The sequence below is a fragment of the Zonotrichia albicollis genome, chromosome 10 (genome assembly GCF_047830755.1).
Source record: "Zonotrichia albicollis isolate bZonAlb1 chromosome 10, bZonAlb1.hap1, whole genome shotgun sequence".
In the NCBI taxonomy this organism is placed as follows: Eukaryota; Metazoa; Chordata; class Aves; order Passeriformes; family Passerellidae; genus Zonotrichia; species Zonotrichia albicollis.
The window spans coordinates 38417781-38439704 of record NC_133828.1 but is presented as its reverse complement, the minus strand read 5'-3'; the positions used below and the strand labels follow the sequence as shown (position 1 = coordinate 38439704).

The following is a 21924-nucleotide window of genomic DNA, read 5'->3' as shown; positions in this document are numbered from 1 at the left end:
TCTTATTTGCTGTCTTGCACAAATCCAGAGGCAGCAGAGCTCCCTCTGCTGTCTTTGCACATCCCTAGTTTTGGGCTGTAGGCGCACATGGAATCATGGAATATCCCCCGGCCCTGTACAGACACCCCAACAATCCCACCCTGCGAATCCCTGAGAGCATTGTCCAAACCCTCCTGGAGCTCTGGCAGCCTTGGGGCCGTGCCCATTCCCTGGGGAGCCTGGGCAGTGCCAGCACCCTCTGGGGGAAGAACCTTTCCCTAAAACCCAGGCTGATCCCCTCTCCTGGTGTTCTGTGCTTCGCCCAGCTTCATGTTCAGTGGCACAGCAAAAATGCCTGGGTATATCCACAGAGTTAATTCCATATCTCCAATTTTTGTTCAATCAAGTCTGCTAGCATTCCACATTCCTTAGGGATATTAAATCCTCTGACCTAGAATTATTTTGTCATTTGGCTGGACATACAGCGTGCCACGAGAGATGGTGACCACTCAGCCTATGCTCTCCTGGAGAAAAACCCTTCAGCAAGCCTTGTGATCATCTCAAAGCTAAAGATTCCCACTCCCATGCCATCCTTGGATTTGATCACACCCTGCCTCAAGCACACAAATATCACTACAGGAAACACTTGAAGCAAGCACATGCTGAACAAGCACCCTCAGGGTAAGCAGCGACAAACCTTTGAGAGTGGCTTCTTCTGCAGACAGTTGATGCCTCCAACATAGACCATGTTGGGCATGATGGGGCGCGGATACTCAAAAACAAAGTCGTATCTCATCAGCCACACTGATGCTTGGCTGAACAGCTCCTGCACCGTCACATCCCTGTGCAGGAACTCGGAGGCCAAGCTCTCGTATTTCAAATAAAACAGGTGGCAAAGCAAAGGCTCTGAGAGCCCGATCAAGAAGTTCTTCACTCGCTCTGGGAACGCCATGTGGTCGGAAAGAGATGATAAAGTCTTGGGCACGTAGGATACAGGGCTGGGAGACTGCGCGGCTTTGTAGTCTAAGGTGCAAGGAAGGCCACGCATGAAGTACACAGAGGGGAGGGAGAGATACTCAGCCAGAATGGGCCCACAGGGCAGCACAGGGTCCATCATGATGGCATCGAATTTGCTGTCCTGGAGGTACTTCATGAGCTCTTTGTCAGATAAGAGATGCCGACAAGCAGAAGTGAACATGTTGGTCAGCTCTGTGATGTTTCTGAGTAAAAGTGAGAGCGTTAGACTCTCAAAGCTATTTTCCCCCAACTTCTGGTAGTACTGGTCCACAAACTCCTGGGTGTAAGGCACTGAATACGTTTTGATGGTGAAGGACTGGGAGCTTTTCAAGAGCAAGGCAGCATCAGGAACCACGGCCACGATTTCATGCCCCTTCTCCCAGAGTTTCTCCAGGACCATCCGCATGCTCAGCCAATGACTTCCATCCTGAGGCACCACCAAGAGCTTCCCACCATCTGCCAGACTCCAGAAGGCAAGGAAAAGCACAAGCCCAGCATGTACCTGATGCTTCCACATAACTGTCATGGGGGCAGGCAAAGAAACTAACTGCTCCTCCTTGCGTTGCTCAGCAGCATATGAAGAAAAATCTCCTTGTACCTCATTTATATTGTGGTGGACATCAATGTTTTATCTCTACAAAATGTTTATTGATACAAGTTACTGGAGTTCAAAGACCATATTGCTGATAAAAGCCTTGATTAAAGTGCTATCAAGGCACCTATGCTTTGCTATTCATTTAGGTTATCTCAGATTATTCAAAATAATCAGTAGATAAAGCAGTTGTCATGGAGGGGTTTTGCTGTGTCAGGGTTGTTTCAAGTGACTCACTGTGCACTCAACTGACCCAGGCCAGATTCAAGTCAGTAATCAAATTTAAGGCCACTCCACAGAGCTTATATCACAAGAATAGTGCTGCACTGTTGACAAGCAAGACCTAACCCCCAATCTTTGCTCAGGAAGGTGACTGGAGTTCACAGAGAATGTCCTCCATGGCAAGCTGGAGCTGGCACATGGAGCAGCAGAGTCACCAAAGTTTGGGTAACACATTAACCAACCACCTTTCACCTTCTTAGCAAAGCAATGATAGAGCAGAAAGCACAGTTTGTGCTCAAGAGGGGCCATCAGAGTTCATAGGTGAATGGCTCAAGGCTAAACATCTTTTTGAAAAGCAATGATACAGCAGAATATGGGGCTCTTGCTCAAGAGGGGCCACGGGAGTTCGGGGTGAGAGGCTACAGGACAAATGGGTTTGAAGGCTCTTAATAACAGTCCCTTTCCCAAATTTCAGAAGTCTTGGCTGTGGTACATGGTATGTGGAAGTCCATACTCCTGGACAGAAGGGCCTGGCCAAGCAGATCTCACCTGCCATTAAGGCATATTCCACATGGGCAGGGAAAAGCTGGATGCCAAAAGTTTGCAAGTTTACAAGAGCAACACAAGATACAGGAATGGTACCTGGACAAGAGCTGGCTGGAGAAGACAGATTCTTTTAGATCCCCCAACCAAGCACTCCTGAACAGAGTGAAATCTGAGCAGTCTCTCCAGGCCTCGAGGGGTTCTTTTGGAGCAGGTAGGAATGATGGGAAATCTGATCCATGAAATGGCTACCTTTGCCAAAGGCACCTGAGTGTGATAAATACACTTCCAAGGCTAATCCTAAGTGTTATTCCCAGATTAAGACTAAGTGTTTCCTAAAATGTTTATTTGGAGAGGAGGTCTTCCATGTGGCCAATTAAAGAAAAGGGGTTCTTAAAAGCCAGCAAGAAGGACAGTAATGTTTATGGAAAATGCACTAAATAGGAAGGAATTTCAGACATCAGTCGGGAGGTTTAGATTGGATATTAGGAAAAATTTCTTCATGGAAAGGGTTGTCAAGCACTAAAAGGGGTTGTCCAGGGGAGCGGTGAAATCACCATCCCTGGATGGGGCCCTTGGGGCCACGGTTTAGTGGTAGACCTGGCAGCGCTGGACTAATGGTTGGACTCTGATTTTAGAGGGCTTTTCCAACTTTACAGCTCCATAACCTGAGGCAGTCCCATTCTGCAGCTGGTGTAGCAGAACTGTGGCTCTAGCTGGCAGTGGGGTAGCACTGAAAGACCAAAAATGACAGGAGGTGGAGGCAAGGGATTCTCACCTGCCAGGGGTGCATTTTCTGTGGTAAAAAGATCTCAAATAATGAGGTGATGCAGCATTCAACAAGCCTTAAGGTGGCAGTACATACTCAAGTAGTGAGCTCAAAGTTGCAAAAACACTCTTACCCTGCATAAAGGCCTCTCAAATCCTCGTATTTGGTACCAAATCACTCCCACCTAGTTAAGTTCTGCTAACATTTCAGCCAAACTTGTGTCATCTGTGAGACACTAAAACAAAACCCTATAAAACAACACTAAAGAGGTAAGAATACCCCCTCAACCCAAACCCTTGAGGCCAAGCTCAGAAAAGTTTGAAAAAAAAAAAAAACAAGTTCACAAGAGTTCGCCAAAAGTTCATAGAAGTTGTGACACAGGATTTTGAGCACCACATGAACACCCTCCACGTGTTTACGAGTGCAGAGACTGAAGTCCACAAACCCAGCCCATTCCAAAGGTGAGATAGCAGGAGGAAATCAAGCAAAAGTACAGAACTGAGTGCCAAGGTTGTAAACTGGAAACAGTACAGCAAATATCTGAGTTAATGCAATCCATTATTATCTCTCCTGTAAGCCTACAAATCCTGGCAGGCAGCCTGTACCTCTTATTAACCCCCTAAATCCCTTTTAAATTCAGAAGGTTTGTCTACAAAAAAGAAAATCTGCACCTCCTGAGTGGCTGACTCGGGGTTTTTTTGGGCCATGGTGTGAAAAAAATACTCCCCTTTGTTTGCTCTAAGCTTGTTGTATTTCAGTGTTAGTCATAGGACAAATATTGGGAAAAACTATCAGTAACCCTTGCGCCTTTAGCTATGATCTTCCAGATTTTACAGACCTCTGCCATAATTATCATAGGTTTAGCCATGCACTTTATTGCGTCTCTGCTTTTCTAGCCTGAGTGCCAAGTTTGAATCATCTTAAAAATCCTCCATTTTTACTGTGTGAGATTGAGCTTTTTCTGATATATCAGACTTATCTCAGCATTTTGTAAAGCAAATATCTGAAAAACCCAATAGGAATAGTTATTATTAAAAACAGAATCCATGAGGATACTCTGAATACCACAACATCTATTTGAAAGCCCATTAAAAAACCAGCTGAAATGAATTCATTTTAGAAGAATAAAGTAACTTATACTTTGTTTTTTCGATGTTGGATATAAATTTAACTATAGAGCACCACTGGCCCGGCATATACAAGCTGGAAAAATGGGCCTATAAAGGCCTCATAAAGGTCAGCAAAGGCAGATGCAAAGTTGTGCCTCTGGAATGGGATAATTTCATGCCACAAGAAAGGTGCACAGCAGCTTGAATGCAAGAGATAACCAAAAGTTAAAGAAAAGGAATGAGATTAACAGTGACAGGACAAGAGGTAACAATTACTGCAACATGAAAAATTCAAACAGGATTCAGGAATCAATTGGATATAATAAAGTGTGTTCTCTAGAGGAGATACAAAAATTTTTGACAAGTGAGAGAAAGGAACAACCTGACCTGAAAATATTCTGATAGAAAGTTCTCAGAGAAGACTTTAATGTCCTTCCAGGTAACAATATTTTATGAGTTTATGACAAGTCAAAGCAGAGAGGATCCTTCTTTAAGGAAAAGAAAAAAAAAAAAAAAGACAGAATTGCTGATGAGATCACATAGAGGATAAATGGAGTGCTCCACAAATCAAAGTGCGTCTTGCACCACATCAACAGCCTACTCCAAACCAAAGCTGCCTTGAGCAGGGAGCACAGAGCCAATGGGGATTCTACCAGAGATAACTCCATATACAGTACTTTCTCCAACTTTCTACTCTGATAATCCTTCCCAGATACCAGAACAAGCACCTCCCTGCAAAGCAAACGAGCAGTTTGAAATCCTCCTTTCTCATGAAAGCTGTGTTTCAGCTTCCCTGAGATTTCAAAAGCCTGCAAGAACAAGAGGAGAAAACAGAGCGTGACCCACCTGACTTAGCTTCTTGTAAGCACAATTTACTCCACTAATCAAAACCATGTTGGGCATCAAGGGCTTTGGGAAGTGCAAGACAAAGTCCAGCTTCATGAGCCAAATGGAAGCCTGGCGCAGGAGATCCGGCACGGTCACCTCCCGCTGCAGGAACTCCGAAGCCAGTTCTGCATAAGGTTGGAAGACAACGTCGCAGAGGAAGAAATTGGGGATGTCATAGAGCATGTTCTTCACTCGCTGGAGAAAGGTCATGCGGTCTGTAAGGTCTGTAAATACTCTGGGGACATAGGAAGGGGGATTGGGGCACTGGGTGGCTTGATATTCCAAACCACACGGAATTTGCTGCAGGAAATACACGGAAGGCAAGGAAAGATACTCGGCCAGTATTGCCCCACAGGGGAGGACAGGATCTGTGAGGACGGCATCAAACTTGCTCTCCTCAAGGTACCTGATGAGTTCCTTGTTGTGGATTAAGTGTGTGCAGGTGGCCAGGAACAGAGCAGAGGTCTTCTTTGCCTGTTGGTACTGTCTAATGACTCTTTCCAGAAAAGGTGCTTCTTTAAATAAATCCATTACTGACCCTTTGAAAACTTTATCCATCTCTTCCCGAGTGAAAGGCACTGGGTAGGTTTTCATCACAAAGCTCTTGGATGGTTTGATCTGCAGGGAGACTTCGGGTGCCACCACGACCACCTCGTGTCCCTTCTGCTGGAGCATGTCCAGCAATTCCCGCATGCTGAGCCAGTGGCTCCCGTCCACCGGCACCACCAGGAGCTTCCCAGCAGCAGCCAGACCCAGCAGGGACAGGAGCAGAAGCACAATTCTTGGAGAAGCACTGAGCCCCAGGGCCATTCCTGCAGGGATCAGCTGAGAGTCTCCAGTGAAGGAAACCCGCGGCAGCACAGGAGCTCCGGCGCTCGCTCCGCGCTTCTCAGCAATCTCTGCCACAGCCCAACTTTGTATCCTCTCTTTACCTTCTCTGTGGTAAATGTGTAATCACTGCTGTGATAAAAGACTGCATAACCAGCAGCAGAGTTCAGGCAGCTGATAGATGTGGGGGATGCAACTGATAAGCCTCATGTTTTTATTAATCTTGGCAGCTCTTTCACCTTTGAGCACCACCAGATAAGCAAACACAACCCCTTCAGACTCCTCAAATTTGTTACTAGACTGCAAACAGTCATTATCACCATGGCAAAATTTTCCTAGATCTACCAGCAAACAGGGGGGCTGCTTCTCAACCTGAGAGCCCCCAGCCTGCCACCTTCCTCCAGATTCCAGTTTTGGAAATACCCAGGTGAAAAAGCACAAAAATTCACCAACAAAGAAAGACGTAGAAGGGCAACAAGGACAGAAGCCTGAGGTGCATTTCTCAGTAAACACCAGAACCAATTACAGCTACAATTTGTGAATTAGGAATTGCACCTGACTGCATGCCGTTGACAGCCCCACAGATCTATTTGTAACTCACTAAGAGAGTACCAAGTTAACACAAGTCGCATAATGTAGCTCTGAATACGTGAAATGAAAGCAGCCAATGCAGAGCAAACTTTAGAGATAATAAAGTACAGGACTGCTGCCAACAAATAGAAAGGGAGACTAAAATTCAGGAACATTCATCCAAACACCCAACATGGGAAGGCAATTCCCATCTGCAACACAAGGTTCAAGCCTCCTGAACACAGAAATTACATCACAGCAGAAATTAAAATCAAAGTGCAACCCACCTGAGGCAGCTCCTTGTGAGCACAATTTACTCCTCCTATTGGAATGATGTTGGGCATCAAGGGTCTTGGATAGTCGAGCACAAATTCCAACCTCAAGAGCCAAACAGAGCCCTTGCGTAAGAGATCCTGCACAGTCACATCGCGCTGCAGGAACTCTGAAGCCAGTTTTGAGAATTGGTCAAAGGCAAAATTACAGAGGAAAAGGTTTTGACTGTCAAAGAGCAGATTCTTCACTCGCTGGAAAAAGGTCATGCGGTCTGTCAGGTCTGAAAATGACCTGGGCACATAGGAAGGAGGATTGGGACACTGAGTGGCTTCAAAATCTAACCCACATGGGATTCCTCGTAAGAAATAGATAGAAGGAAGGGAAAGATGCTCAGCCAGGATCACCCCACAAGGTATAACAGGGTCTGTAAGGATGGCATCAAACTTGCTCTCCTCAAGAAATCTGATGAGCTCCTTGTTTTGCAAGAGATATTCACAACTGCTGACTGCCAAATTACCAAGTCTTTTCATATGTTGGTACAATTTAGGAAATCTTTCCAGAAAAGATCCTTCTTCTAATGAAGCATGTAGAAATGCCTTGAAATCTTCCTCCATCTCTTCCTGTGTGATGGGGCCTGAGTGCCGTTTCATCACAAAGTTCTTGGATGGTTTGATGTGCATGGAGACTTCGGGTGCCACCACGACCACCTCGTGTCCCTTCTGCTGGAGCATGTCCAGCACCTCCCGCATGCTGAGCCAGTGGCTCCCGTCCACTGGCACCACCAGGAGCTTCCCAGCAGCAGCCAGACCCAGCAGGGACAGGAGCAGAAGCACAACTGGTGGAGAAGCACTGAGCCCCAGGGCCATTCCTGCGGGGATCAGCTGAGAGTCTCCAGTGAAGGAAACCCGCGGCAGCACAGGAGCTCCGGCGCTCGCTCCGCGCTTCTCAGCAATCTCTGCCACAGCCCAACTTTGTATCCTTGCTTTATCTGCTCTGTGGTAAATGTGTAATCACAGGTGTGATAAAAGGCTCCATAACCAGCATCAGAGTTCAGGCAGCTGATAAATGTAGGGGATGCACCAGATAAGCCTCTTTTTTTTATTAATCTTTGCAGCTCTTTCACCTTTGAGCGCCACCTGCCAAGGCAACACAGCCCCTTCAAACTCCTCAAATTTCCTGCTAGATGGCAAAGACCCATTATCACCAAGCCAAAATTTTCCTAGATCTACCAGCAAACAGGGGGGCTGTTTCTCAACCTGAGAACCCCCAGCCTGCCACCTTCCTCGAGATTCCAGCTTTGGAAATACCCAGGTGAAGAAGCACAAAAATTCATCAGCAAAGCAAGACTTAGGGAGGAAACAAGGACAGAACCCTTCGGTGCATTTCTCAGTAAGCACCAGAGCAAACTACAACAATTTGTGAATTAGGAATTGCACCTGTCTGCAAGGCTTTGACAGCCCCACAGACATGTTTGTCACTCACTAAGAGAGTACCAAGTTACACAAAGTCACACAAAACACACAATGTAGCTCTGAATATGTGAAATGAAAGCAGCAAAATGCAGAGCACATTTTAGAGGTGACAAGGCACAAGACTGATGCCTACAAATGGAAAGGGAGAGAAAAATCCAGAAGCATTCATCCAACCACTCAACATGGGAAGAAAATTCCCACCTGCAACACAAGGTTCAAGCCTGCTGAACACAGAAATTACATCACAGCAGAAATTAAAATCAAAGTGCAACCCACCTGAGACAGCTCCTTGTGAGCACAGTTTGCTCCTCCAATTGGAATGATGTTGGGCATCAAGGGTCTTGGATAGTCTAGCACAAATTCTGACCTCAAGAGCCAAACAGAGCCCTTGCGAAAGAGATCCGACATAGTCACCTCCCGCTGCAGGAACTCTGAAGCCAGTTTTGTGAATGGGTCAAAGAGAAAATTACAGAGGAAAAGGTTTTGACTGTCAAAGAGCAGATTCTTCACTCGCTGGAAAAAGGTCATGCGGTCTGTAAGGTCTGTAAATCCCCTGGGCACATAGGAAGGAGGATTGGGACACTGAGTGGCTTCAAAATCTAACCCACATGGGATTCCTCGTAAGAAATAGATAGAAGGAAGGGAAAGATGCTCAGCCAGGATCACCCCACAAGGTATTACAGGGTCTGTAAGGATGGCATCAAACTTGCTCTCCTCAAGGTACCTGATGAGCTCCTTGTTTTGCAACAGCTGTTCACAGCTGGAGAAACAATAATCAGTGAATCGCTTCGTAGCTTCTACTGTTTTAAAAAATCTTTCAAAAAAAGATCCATCTTGAAATATAATATTAAAAAATGCCTTGAATGCATAGTCCATATCTTCCTTTGTGTAGAGGACAGGGTACATTTTCATCACAAAGTTCTCTGATGGTTTGACATGCGAGGAGACTTCAGGTGCCACCACGACCACCTCGTGTCCCTTCTGCTGGAGCATTTCCAGCCCCTCCCTGATGCTGAACCAGGGGCTCCCGTCCACCGATACCACCAGGAGCTTCCCAGCAGCAGCCAGACCCAGCAGGGACAGGAGCAGAAGCACAACTGGTGGAGAAGCACTGAGTCCCGAGGCCATTCCTGCAGGGATCAGCTGAGAGCCTCCAGGGAAGGAAACCCGCGGCAGCACAGGAGCTCCGGCACTCACTCCGCGCTTCTCAGCAATCTCTGCCACAGCTCAACTTTGTGTCCTTGCTTTATCTGCTCTGCTGTAAATGTGTAATCACAGGTGTGATAAAAGGCTGCATAACCAGCAGCAAAGTTCAGGCAGCTGATAAATATGGGGGGTGCAACCGATAAGCCTCATGTTTCTATTGAAATATGTTTGCAGCTCGTTCACCTTTTACTGCCACGTGCCAAGCCAACAGAGCCCTGTCAGACTCCTCAAATTTGCTGCTAGATTGCAAACTTCAACCACCCTGGCAAAATTTTCCTAGATCTACCAGCAAACCAAGAGCCTGCTTCTCAGCCTGAGAGCCCCCAGCCTGCCACCTTCCTCCGGATTCCCGCTTTGGAAATACCCCATTGAGGAAGCACAAAAATTCAATGGCAAAGGAAGACATAGGGAGGCAACAAGGACAGAACCCTTAGGGCCATTTCTCAGTAAACACCAGAACCAATTACAGCACTTTGTGCACTGGGAATTGCACCTGTCTGCTAGGCTTTGACAGCCCCTCAGACGCGTTTGTCACTCACTAAGAGAGTACCAAGTTACATAATGTCACACAATGTAGCTCTGAATATGTGAAATGAAAGCAGCAAATGCAGAGCACACTTTAGAGGGGAGAAGGTACAGGACTGCTTTCTACAAAATTTCAGGAGCATTCATACAACCACACATCATGGGAAGACAATTCCCACCAGCAACACAAGGTTCAAGCCTCCTGAACACAGAAATCCATCACAGCACAAATTAAGAACAAAGTGTGACCCACCTGAGGCAACTCCTTGTGAGCACAGTTTGCTCCTCCAATTGGAATGATGTTGGGCATCAAGGGTCTTGCATAGTCCAGCACAAATTCTGCCCTCAAGAGCCAAACAGAGCCCTTGTGAAAGAGATCCGACATAGTCACCTCCCGCTGCAGGAACTCTGAAGCCAGTTTTGTGTATGGGTCAAAGAGAAAATTACAGAGGAAAAGGTTTTGGGTGTCAAAGAGCAGATTCTTCACTCGCTGGAAAAAGGTCATGCGGTCTGTAAGGTCTGTAAATAACCTGGGCACATAGGAAGGAGGATTGGGACACTGAGTGGCTTCAAAATCTAACCCACATGGGATTGCTCGAAAGAAATAGATAGAAGGAAGGGAAAGATGCTCAGCCAGGATCACCCCACAAGGTATTACAGGGTCTGTAAGGATGGCATCAAACTTGCTCTCCTCAAGATATCTGATGAGCTCCTTGTTTTGCAGAAGATGTCTACAGCTGGAGAAAAATAAATCAGAGGATCTTTTCATAGCTTCTACTGTTTTAAAATATCTTTCAAGAAAAGATCCATCTTGAAATGTGATATTAAAAAATGCCTTGAATGCATAGTCCATATCTTCCCGTGTGTAGGAGACCGGGTACATTTTCATCACAAAGTTCTCTGATGATCTGACGTGCAAAGAGACTTCAGGTGCCACCACGACCACCTCGTGTCCCTTCTGCTGGAGCATTTCCAGCCCCTCCCGCATGCTGAACCAGGGGCTCCCGTCCACCGATACCACCAGGAGCTTCCCAGCAGCAGCCAGACCCAGCAGGGACAGGAGCAGAAGCACAACTGGTGGAGAAGCACTGAGCCCCGGGGCCATTCCTGCGGGGATCAGCTGAGAGCCTGCAGGGAAGGAAACCCGCGGCAGCACAGGAGCTCCGGCGCTCGCTCCGCGCTTCTCAGCAATCTCTGCCACAGCCCAACTTTATGTCCTTGCTTTATCTGCTCTGTGGTAATTGTGTAATCACAGGTGTGATAAAAGGCTGCATAACCAGCAGCAAAGTTCAGGCAGCTGATAAATATGGGGGATGCAATCGATAAGCCTCATGTTTCTATTGCAAAATCTTTGCAGCTCTTTCAGCTTTTAGCGCCACGTGCCAAGACAACACAACCCCTTCGAACTCCTCAAATTTGCTGTTAGCTGGCAAACATGACTCACCATGGCAAAATTTTCCTAGATCTGCCTGCAATCAGTGAGGCTGGTTCTCAACCTGCGAGCCCAGATCCTGCCACCTTCCTCCAGATTCCAGCTTTGGAAATACCCCATTGAGGAAGCACAAAAATTCAATGCCAAAGAAAGACGTAGGGAGGCAACAAGGACAGAAGCCTTAGGTGCATTTCTCAGTGAACACCAGAACTAACTACAACAATTTGTGAATTAGGAATTGAACCTGTCTGCAAGGCTTTGACAGCCCCTCACACGCGTTCGTCACTCACTAAGAGAGTACCAAGTTATACAATGTCACATAATGTAGCGCTGAATATGTGAAATGAAAGCAGCAAATGCAGAGCACACTTTAGAGGGGAGAAGGTACAGGACTGCTTTCTATAAATACTCAAGAGCATTCATCCAACCAGACATCATGGGAAGACAATTCCCACCTGCAACACAAGGTTCAGGCCTCCTGAACACAGAAATTACATCACAGCACAAATTAAGAACAAAGTGTGACCCACCTGAGGCAACTCCTTGTGAGCACAGTTTGCTCCTCCAATTGGAATGATGTTGGGCATCAAGGGTCTTGGATAGTCTAGCACAAATTCCAACCTCAAGAGCCAAACAGAGCCCTTGTGAAAGAGATCCGACATAGTCACCTCCCGCTGCAGGAACTCTGAAGCCAGTTTTGAGAATGGGTCAAAGAGAAAGTTACAGTGGAAAAGGTTTGGGGTGTCAAAGAGCAGATTCTTCACTCGCTGGAAAAAGGTCATGCGGTCTGTCAAGTCTGAAAATGATCGGGGCACATAGGAAGGAGGACTGGGACACTGAGTAGCTTCAAAATCTAACCTACACGGGATTCCTCGTAAGAAATAGATAGAAGGAAGAGAAAGATGCTCAGCCAGGATCACTCCACAAGGTATTTCAGGATCTGTAAGGATGGCATCAAACTTGCTCTCCTCGAGGTACCTGATGAGCTCCTTATTTTGCAGAAGATGTCTACAGCTAGAGAAAAATAAATCAGAGGATCTTTTCATAGCTTCTACTGTTTTAGAAAATTTTTCAAAAAAAGATTCATCCTGCAATGTAATATTAAAAAATGCCTTGAATGCATTGTCCATATCTTTCTGTGTGTAGGGGACCGGGTACATTTTCATCACAAAGTTCTCTGATGGTTTGATGTGCATGGAGACTTTGGGTGCCACCACGACCACCTCGTGTCCCTTCTGCTGGAGCATGTCCAGCCCCTCCCGGATGCTGAACCAGGGGCTCCCATTCACCGATACCACCAGGAGCTTCCCAGCAGCAGCCAGACCCAGCAGGGACAGGAGCAGAAGCACAACTGGTGGAGAAGCACTGAGTCCCAGGGCCATTCCTGCAGGGATCAGCTGAGAGCCTGCAGGGAAGGAAACCCGCGGCAGCACAGGAGCTCCATCGCTCGCTCCGCGCTTCTCAGCAATCTCTGCCACAGCCCAACTTTGTGTCCTTGCTTTATCTGCTCTGTGGTAATTGTGTAATCACAGGTGTGATAAAAGGCTGCATAACCAGCATCAGAGTTCAGGCAGCTGATAAATGTGGGGATGCAACCGATAAGCCTCATGTTTCTATTGCAAAATCTTTGCAGCTCTTTTACCTTTTACTTCCACATGCCAAACCAACAGAGCCCTGTCAGACTCCTCAGATTGTCTGCTAAACTTCCAACATCCAATCTCACCATGGCAAAAATCTCCTAGATCTGCCAGCAAACTGAGGGGCTGCTTCTCAACCTGAGAGCCCACAGCCTGCAACCTTCCTCCAGAATACAGCTTTGGAAATCCCCATTGAGGAAGAATATAAATTCACTGGCAAAAAAGGACATAGAGAGGCAACAAGGACAGAAGCCTGAGGTGTATTTCTCTGTGAACACCAGACCCAACCACAACAATTTGCTTATTATGGATTTCACCTGACTCTAAGGCTTTGTCCGCCCCATAGATGGGTTTCTAAGTCACTAATAGTGTACCAAGTTACACAAAGGTACCAATAACTATAGAGTGTAGGGACACTTAAAACTGGACATGACACAGAAAAGAAAATCCTGTGTTCACTGAGCATGCTTTGACAGAAGGTTCTCAGCGAGACTTGAAATGTTCTTCCAGGTGACAATGTTGGTTGCGCCTATGGCAATTTAGAACATTGAAAATCCCTCATTGAGGGAATGAAAGGAGACAGAGTTGTAGAGGAAATCTGCCTGATTGGATCAGATTCTGAATGAACATGTCCTCAATTTAAAGTGTGTCTTGCGTCACATCAACTACCTTGATGAAAGAGGCTCTGAGGAACTCACTTCAATCCAAAGCTGTCTCCAAGCAGAGACACAGGACCAAGGGGATTCTACCAGAGATAACTCCATACTCAGTACTTTCTCTAACTTTCTACTCTGATAATCCTTCCCAGATACCAGAACAAGCACCTCCCTGCAAAGCACGAGCAGTTTGAAATCCTCCTTTCTCATGAAAGCTGTGTTTCAGCTTCCCTGAGATTTCAAAAGCCTGCAAGAACAAGAAGAGAAAACAGAGCGTGACCCACCTGACTTAGCTTCTTGTAAGCACAATTTACTCCACTAATCAAAACCATGTTGGGCATCAAGGGCTTTGGGAAGTGCAAGACAAAGTCCAGCTTCATGAGCCAAATGGAAGCCTGGCGCAGGAGATCCGGCACGGTCACCTCCCGCTGCAGGAACTCCGAAGCCAGTTCTGCATAAGGTTGGAAGACAACGTCGCAGAGGAAGAAATTGGGGATGTCATAGAGCATGTTCTTCACCCGCTGGAGAAAGGTCATGCGGTCTGTAAGGTCTGTAAATACTCTGGGGACATAGGAAGGGGGATTGGGGCACTGGGTGGCTTGATATTCCAAACCACACGGAATTTGCTGCAGGAAATACACGGAAGGCAAGGAAAGATACTCGGCCAGTATTGCCCCACAGGGGAGGATAGGGTCTGTGAGGATGGCATCAAACTTGCTCTCCTCAAGGTACCTGATGAGTTCTTTGTTGTAGATTAAGTGTGAGCAGGTGGCCAGGAACAGAACAGAGGTCTTCTTTGCCTGTTGGTACTGTCTAATGACTCTTTCCAGAAAAGGTCCTTCTTTAAATAAATCCATTACTGACCCTTTGAAAACTTTGTCCAGCTCTTCCTGAGTGAAGGGGACCGGGTACATTTTCATCACAAAGTTCTTTGATGGTTTGATGTGCAGGGAGACTTCGGGTGCCACCACGACCACCTCATGCCCCTTCTGCTGGAGCATGTCCAGCAATTCCCGCATGCTGAGCCAGTGGCTCCCGTCCACCGGCACCACCAGGAGCTTCCCAGCAGCAGCCAGACCCAGCAGGGACAGGAGCAGAAGCACAATTCTTGGAGAAGCACTGAGCCCCGGGGCCATTCCTGCAGGGATCAGCTGAGAGCCTCCAGGGAAGGAATCCCGCGGCAGCACAGGAGCTCCGGCGCTCGCTCCGCGCTTCTCAGCAATCTCTGCCACAGCCCAACTTTGTATCCTTGCTTTATCTGCTCTGTGGTAAATGTGTAATCACAGGTGTGATAAAAAGCTGCACAACCAGCAGCAAAGTTCAGGCAGCTGATAAATATGGGGCATGTACCAGACAAGCCTTGTGTTTTATAACAAAAGCTTTAGCAATTTGTGACTATGAGCGCCACCTGCCAACACATTGTAGCCCCTTGAAACATCTGAAATTGCTGTTGGGTCTCACACAGCCATCATGATCATGGCAAAATTTTCCTAGATCTGCCTGCAAATAGAGCGACTGCTGCTCAACCTGAGAGCCCCCAGCCTGCCACCTTCCTCCAGATTCCAGCTTTGGAAATACCCAGGTGAAAAAGCACAAAAAATTCAATGGCAAAGAAAGATTGTCTCTCCTTGTAGTGAGACAACAAGGACAGAAGCCTGAGGTGTACTCTCAGTAAAGACCAGAACCATCTACAACAATTTGTGAATTAGGAATTGCACCTGTCTGCAAGGCTTTGACAGCCCAAGAGACTCATTCGAAACTCGCTAAGAGAGTACTAGGTTAGAAAAAGTCACACAACGTAGCTCTGAATATGTAAAATGAAAACCAAAAAATGCAGAGCACACTTGGGAGGTGAGAAAGTACAGGACTGCTGCCTACAAAATTTCAGGAACATTCATCCAACCACGCAACATAGGAAGTAAATTCCCATCTGCAACACAAGGTTCAGGCCTCCTGAACACAGAAATTACATCAGAGCACAAATCAAAACCAGAATGTGACCCACCTGAGGCAACTCCTTGTGAGCACAGTTTGCTCCTCCAATTGGAATGATGTTGGGCATCAAGGGTCTTGGATAGTCTAGCACAAATTCCAACCTCAAGAGCCAAACAGAGCCCTTGCGTAAGAGATCCTGCACAGTCACATCGCGCTGCAGGAACTCTGAAGCCAGTTTTGAGAATGGGTCAAAGACAAAATTACAGAGGAAAAGGTTTTGGGTGTCAAAGAGCAGATTCTTCACTCGCTGGAAAAAGGTCATGCGGTCTGTCAAGTCGGAAAATGACCTGGGCACATAGGAAGGAGGATTGGGACACTGAGTGGCTTCAAAATCTAACCCACATGGGATTTCTCGTAAGAAATAGATAGAAGGAAGAGAAAGATGCTCAGCCAGGATCACCCCACAGGGCATAAATGGGTCTGTAAGGATGGCATCAAACTTGCTCTCCTCAAGGTACCTGATGAGCTCCTTGTTTCGCAAGAGGTGTTCACAGCTGGAGAAACAAAAATCAGTGAATCTTTTCGAAGCTTCTACTGTTTTAAAAAATCTTTCAAAAAAAGATCCATCTTCAAATATAATCTTAAAATATGCCTTGAATGCATTGTCCATATCTTCCCGTGTGTAGGTGACCGGGTACATTTTCATCACAAAGTTCTCTGATGATCTGACGTGCAAGGAGACTTCAGGTGCCACCACGACCACCTCGTGTCCCTTCTGCTGGAGCATTTCCAGCCCCTCCCGGATGCTGAACCAGGGGCTCCCATCCACCGATACCACCAGGAGCTTCCCAGCAGCAGCCAGACCCAGCAGGGACAGGAGCAGAAGCACAGCTGGTGGAGAAGCACTGAGTCCCGGGGCCATTCCTGCGGGGATCAGGTGAGAGCCTGCAGGGAAGGAAACCCGCGGCAGCACAGGAGCTCCGGCGCTCGCTCCGCGCTTTCAAGCGATTTGTGTCACATCCCAACTTTGGATCTTTATTTTATGTGCTGGGCAGTGAATGTGTAATCCCTGACATGATAAAATGCTGCAGAACAAGCATGCGACTCCTGCCAAGTCCATAGAATGACCAGATAACTCCCAACTATCTCTTTCAGAGCAACAGTACAGAGCGCCCCAGGACGGAGGCAGGTGTGGCTCTCGGACTGCACTTTGGTCCTTTCCCTCTGGCTGGACCTTCTGCATGTTCAGATATGACACGTGTAGATGTGTCACATGCACATCACCATACAGACATGCAGAGGCTTCTCCTTTCTCCCAGCCACAGTCTGTCCCCTCTCCCTCTGTCTTGGTAAACCCATCTCTAGGAGACCCAGACCCCACAGCAGCTGTGGAACAGCTCTTTAAGATGGTTTCTAGACTGAGGAGACAGAGAAGATGGAGAGGACAATGCCAGGTTTCTGCAGGATATGTGATCTACATCAAGCAGCACTTCCAGTGCCCCAGAAATGCCTCAAGGAATTGCAGGGGTTGGCTTTGTGAGCTAGGAGGTTTGAGCAGAGATTTATGAGCACTTTTGAGGGGACGTTTTCACAGAACAATTCAGGGCCTAATTCTGTCTTCCTTTTTGTCACTCACAAAGTGGACATGGTGTCCAGTAGTGGTGGAGTTGTGTGAAAGCTCACACGGGAGATCCCAGTGTGCACAGGGATGTGTGTCAGATGTCACAGCCACCTCCACACTTGGAAATGGGTGAAATTGCCACTGCAGCTTTGGGATCCCACCCTACACCACACCAATCCTAAGGAACAGGACTGAAGAGAAAGCCAGGACACCAAAAGCACTCACCCAAGTCACCAGGCTCTCCCCTGGACCAGCAGAGGAGGCCCTCCAGGAGGAACACTGCCCAGGGCTCCTGCCAGCATGCCAGGGAACCCAAGAACATGGCAGAGTTGACTGGCTGGTACCATGGGCAAGACTGCAGCTCATCCCTCAGTGCCTGTCAAGGCCTGCTGGATGTGTTCAAGCACACCTGTTCCAGGCATCAGAGCTGGGCTTTGGAGCCAGAAAAATGTTTTTAAGTTTCTCTGGAAGATCCCATTGGAACTGCCCATTGTAAAAATACAAAACTTTGTTCTACTATCCACAAATTCTCAGAATCTCTTTAGCTGGCAGAATCAACGTCCCATCACAGATCCTTAGTACAGGGTCACTAGAAGACCCTGGTGTTTACCTACACCTGAGCACCAATTAAAAGCCAGAAGAAACAGCTGCCTACACAAGATGTGGAAAGTCAGAAAGAAATGAGAGTAAAACAGTTCCTTTACTGAGGATTTACCTCATTCACCAGAAATCGAAACTTGATTTCTATCACAACACAGAATTCCACCCTCCTGAATACTGAAATCCATCGCAGCATGGATTAAGACCCACCTGAGGCAGCTCCTTGTGAGCACAGTTTATTCCTCCAATTGGAATGATGTTGGGCATCAAGGGTCTTGGGTACTCTAGCACAAATTCCAACCTCAGGAGCCAAACAGAGCCCTTGCGTAAGAGATCCTGTGCAGTCACATCGCGCTGCAGGAACTCTGAAGCCAGTTTTGAGTAGGGCTCAAAGGCAAAATCACAGAGGAAAACGTTTGGGATGTCAAAGAGCAGATTCTTCACTCGTTGGAGAAAGGTCATGCGGTCTGTAAGGTCTGAAAATGACCTGGGGATGTAGGAAGGAGGACTGGGACACAGCCTGGCATCTAAGTCTAACCCACATGGGACTCCTCTTAAGAAATAGATAGAAGGAAGGGAAAGATGTTCAGCCAGGATCAACCCACAAGCTGCTACCGGGTCTGTAAGGATGGCATCAAACTTGCTCTCCTCAAGGTACCTGATGAGTTCCTTGTTTTGCAGAAGCTGCTCACAGCTGGTGATCCAGCAGTCAGTGAGGGTTTTCATACCCTCGTACACTTTTAAAAATCTCTGTAAAATCCAACCTTCTTCAAATGAACCACGAAAAAATGCCTTGAATGCTTTCTCCAACTCTTCCTGTGTGAAGGGGACTGAGTACATTTTCATCACAAAGTTCTTGGATGGTTTGATGTGCAAACTCACTTCGGGTGCCACCACGACCACCTCGTGTCCCTTCTGCTGGAGCATGTTCAGCACCTCCCGCATGCTGAGCCAGTGGCTCCCATCCATCGGCACCACCAGGAGCTTCCCAGCAGCAGCCAGACCCAGCAGGGACAGGAGCAGAACCACAACTGGTGGAGAAGCACTGAGCCCCAGGGCCATTTCTGCAGGGATCAGCTGAGAGCCTGCAGGGAAGGAAACCCGCGGCAGCGCAGGAGCTCTGGCGCTCGCTCTGCACTTTTCAGTGATCCACAGTGGCACAGCCCAACTGTGGATCCTTATTTTATGGGTTGGGCAGTGAATGTGTAATCTCTGACACAATAAAAGGTTGCAGAACAAGCACGGGATTCCTGCCAAGCCGATACAATCTGCAGGTAACTCCACCTTCCCCCTGTCTGAGCAATAGTAAAAGAGTGCTCCAGGAAGGAGGCAGGTGTGGCTCTGGGAATGCACTTTGGTCCTTTCCCTCTGGCTGGACTTTCTGCATATTCAGGAGATGTGTCACATGTAGGAGATGTGTCACATGCACATCATCATTCAGACCTGCAGAGGCTTCTCCTTTCCCACAATCAAGGCCTGTTGCTCCTCTCTCACCCTTTCCATGTCATCTCTAGGAGACCCAGACCCCATGGCAGCTGTGGAACAGCTCTTTTAAGACAGTTTCCAGACTGAGAGGACAGAGAAGATGGAATAATGATGTCACATTCTAAGCAGAGATTTACGAGCACTTTTGAGGGGGACTTTTCACAGAACAATTCAGGGCCTAATTTTAGCATTGCTTTAGTCACTGACAAAGCACCCACGGTGTCCAGCAGTGGTGGAGTTGTGTGAAAGCTCCCGTGGCCAATCCCAGTGTGTACAGGGATGTCTGTCAGATGTCACAGCCAACCCCACACCTGGAGATGAGTGTAATTGCCACATACTGGACTTCGTTATCCCAGCCCACATCGCACAAATCCTAAGGAACAGGACTGAAGAGAAAGCCAAGGCACCAAAAGCACTCACCAGGCTCTCCTCTGGACCAGCAGAGGAGGCTCTCCAGGAGGAACACTGCCCAGGGCTCTTGCCAGCATACCAGGGAACCCAAAATTTGACATCATCCCCAAGGCTGCACCCAAACAATCAGTGCAAGTCAAGGGCTGCTGGATCTGTTAAATCAGACCTACTACAGGCAACAGTGCTGGGCTTGTCAATCAAAAAATGTTGTTAAGCTTTTGTGGGAGTGCCAATGGGAGCTGTTCCTTAAAGGAACCCAGCATTTTGTCTTAAGATCCACAAATTTTGACAATCCCATGGCTGGTGCAATCAATGTCCCGCCAAAATCTTCACTAGAAGACTCTGGTGTTACCTACAACTGAGCACCAATTAAAAGCCAGAAGAGACTGCTGACTACATAGGGTGTGGTAAATCAGATGTGAGTGAAAAACAGTTCCTTTCATGAGGATTCACCTCACTCACCAGAAATGGAACTTGATTTCTATCACAACACAGAATTCCACCCTCCTGAACACAGAAATTAATCAAGGGACGGATTAAAATCAGAGTGCAACCCACCTGAGGCAGCTCCTTGTGAGCACAGTTTACTCCTCCAATTGGAATTATGTTGGGCATCAAAGGCCTTGGGTAGTCGAGCACAAATTCCAACCTCATGAGCCAAACAGAGCCCTTTCGTAAGAGATCCAACACTGTCACCTCCCGCTGCAGGAACTCTGAAGCCAGTTTTGAAAAGGGTTCAAAGGCAAAATCACAGAGGAAAACGTTTGGGATGTCAAAGAGCAGATTCTTCACTCGCTGGAGAAAGGTCATGCGGTCTGTGAGGTCTGTAAATATCCTGGGGACGTAGGAAGGGGGCTTGGGACACTGAGTGGCTTCAAAATCTAACCCACATGGGATTGCTCGTAAGAAATAGATAGAAGGAAGGGAAAGATGCTCAGCCAGGATCACCCCACAAGGTATAACAGGGTCTGTAAGGACGGCATCAAACTTGCTCTCCTTGAGATACCTGATGAGCTCCTTGTTTTGCAAGAGCTTTTCACAGCTGGAGAACTCCAAGTCAGTGATTCTTTTCATACCTTCACGTACACTTTTAAAAATCTTTCAAAAAAAGATCCTTCTTCAAATGAAACCTGGAAGAATGCCTTAAAATCTTTCTCCATCTCTTCCTGTGTGAAGGGGACTGAGTACATTTTCATCACAAAGTTCTCTGATGGTTTGATGTGCAAACTGACTTTAGGTGCCACCACGACCACCTCGTGTCCCTTCTGCTGGAGCATTTCCAGCACCTCCCGCATGCTGAGCCAGTGGCTCCCGTCCACCGGCACCACCAGGAGCTTCCCAGCAGCAGCCAGACCCAGCAGGGACAGGAGCAGAAGCACAGCTGGTGGAGAAGCACTGAGCCCCAGGGCCATTCCTGCTGAGAGCCTGAAGGGCAGGGAACCTGCAGCAACACTGGTGCTTGCTCTGAACTGTGAAATTATCTGTGGCACAGCCCAACTGTGGATTATTTTATGTGCTGTGTGGTAAATGTGTAATCACTGGTGTGATAAAAGCCTGCAGAACAAGCATGAGATTCCTGCCAAGTCCATAGAAACACCAGGTAACTCCCATATGTCTATCAGGGGAACAGTAAAGGGTGCCCTAAAAATGCAGAGGGAGCTGCACTTTGGTTCCTTCCCTCTGGCTGTGGAAATTCTGAGATGTGTCACATGCATGACATGCACGTTACTATTCCAATCAGCAGAGTCTCCTTCCCTCCAGGCCATGACTGTCCTTTCTCCCTCTCTCTTGGAAAACTCATCTCTAGGAGACCCAGACCCTAGAGCAGCTGTGGAACAGCTCTTTGAGATGGTTTCCAGCCTGAGAAGACTGAAGAGATGGAAGGATGACGCCAGTTTCTGAGCAGACATTTACAAACACTCTTTGGGGGCGACTTTCCACAGAACATTTCAGAGCCTAATTCTGGCTTTGGTTTGATCCCTGACAAAGCACCCATGGTGTCCAGCAGTGGTGGAGTTGTGTGAATGCTCAGGTGGCCAATCCCATTGTACATGGGGATGTCTGTAAATTGTCACAGCTACCTCTGTACTTCAAGCTGGGTGGAATTGCCACATGTTGGGCTTTGTGCTCCTGCCCTGCACCACACAGCTCCTA

At 47.4% G+C, this 21924-nt stretch overlaps 2 protein-coding genes and 1 pseudogene across 17 annotated transcripts in view; all 3 read right to left on the bottom strand.

Moving 5' to 3' along the window:
- The window catches only part of LOC102063269 (UDP-glucuronosyltransferase 1A1), a 91016-nt gene that overhangs the window by 9486 nt on the left and 59606 nt on the right, over positions 1 to 21924 (bottom strand). Inside the window, exons 1-2 of one of the 16 annotated variants that reach the window (XM_074548880.1) lie at positions 7444 to 7870; positions 677 to 1312 (exon numbers count right to left, since the gene is read on the bottom strand). The exons of 6 other annotated variants lie outside the window; for them this stretch is intronic. In XM_074548880.1, the coding sequence (XP_074404981.1) occupies positions 677 to 1312; positions 7444 to 7656 (849 nt within the window). In that variant the 5' untranslated portion in view covers positions 7657 to 7870. Of the gene's footprint in view, positions 1 to 676; positions 1539 to 5077; positions 6026 to 6804; positions 7871 to 8538; positions 9482 to 10246; positions 11286 to 11955; positions 12830 to 18084; positions 18952 to 21924 lie in introns of those variants that run through there. 9 more of the 16 variants (XM_074548879.1, XM_074548878.1, XM_074548873.1 and 6 more) reach the window with 9 other exon arrangements.
- Positions 13399 to 15091, bottom strand: LOC141730487 (UDP-glucuronosyltransferase 1A1 pseudogene; annotated as a pseudogene).
- Positions 15354 to 18076, bottom strand: LOC102074190 (UDP-glucuronosyltransferase 1A1-like). Its single transcript, XM_074548884.1, has one exon. It carries the CDS (start codon positions 16573 to 16575, stop codon positions 15685 to 15687), a length of 891 nt encoding a protein of 296 aa, XP_074404985.1. The 5' UTR covers positions 16576 to 18076; the 3' UTR covers positions 15354 to 15684.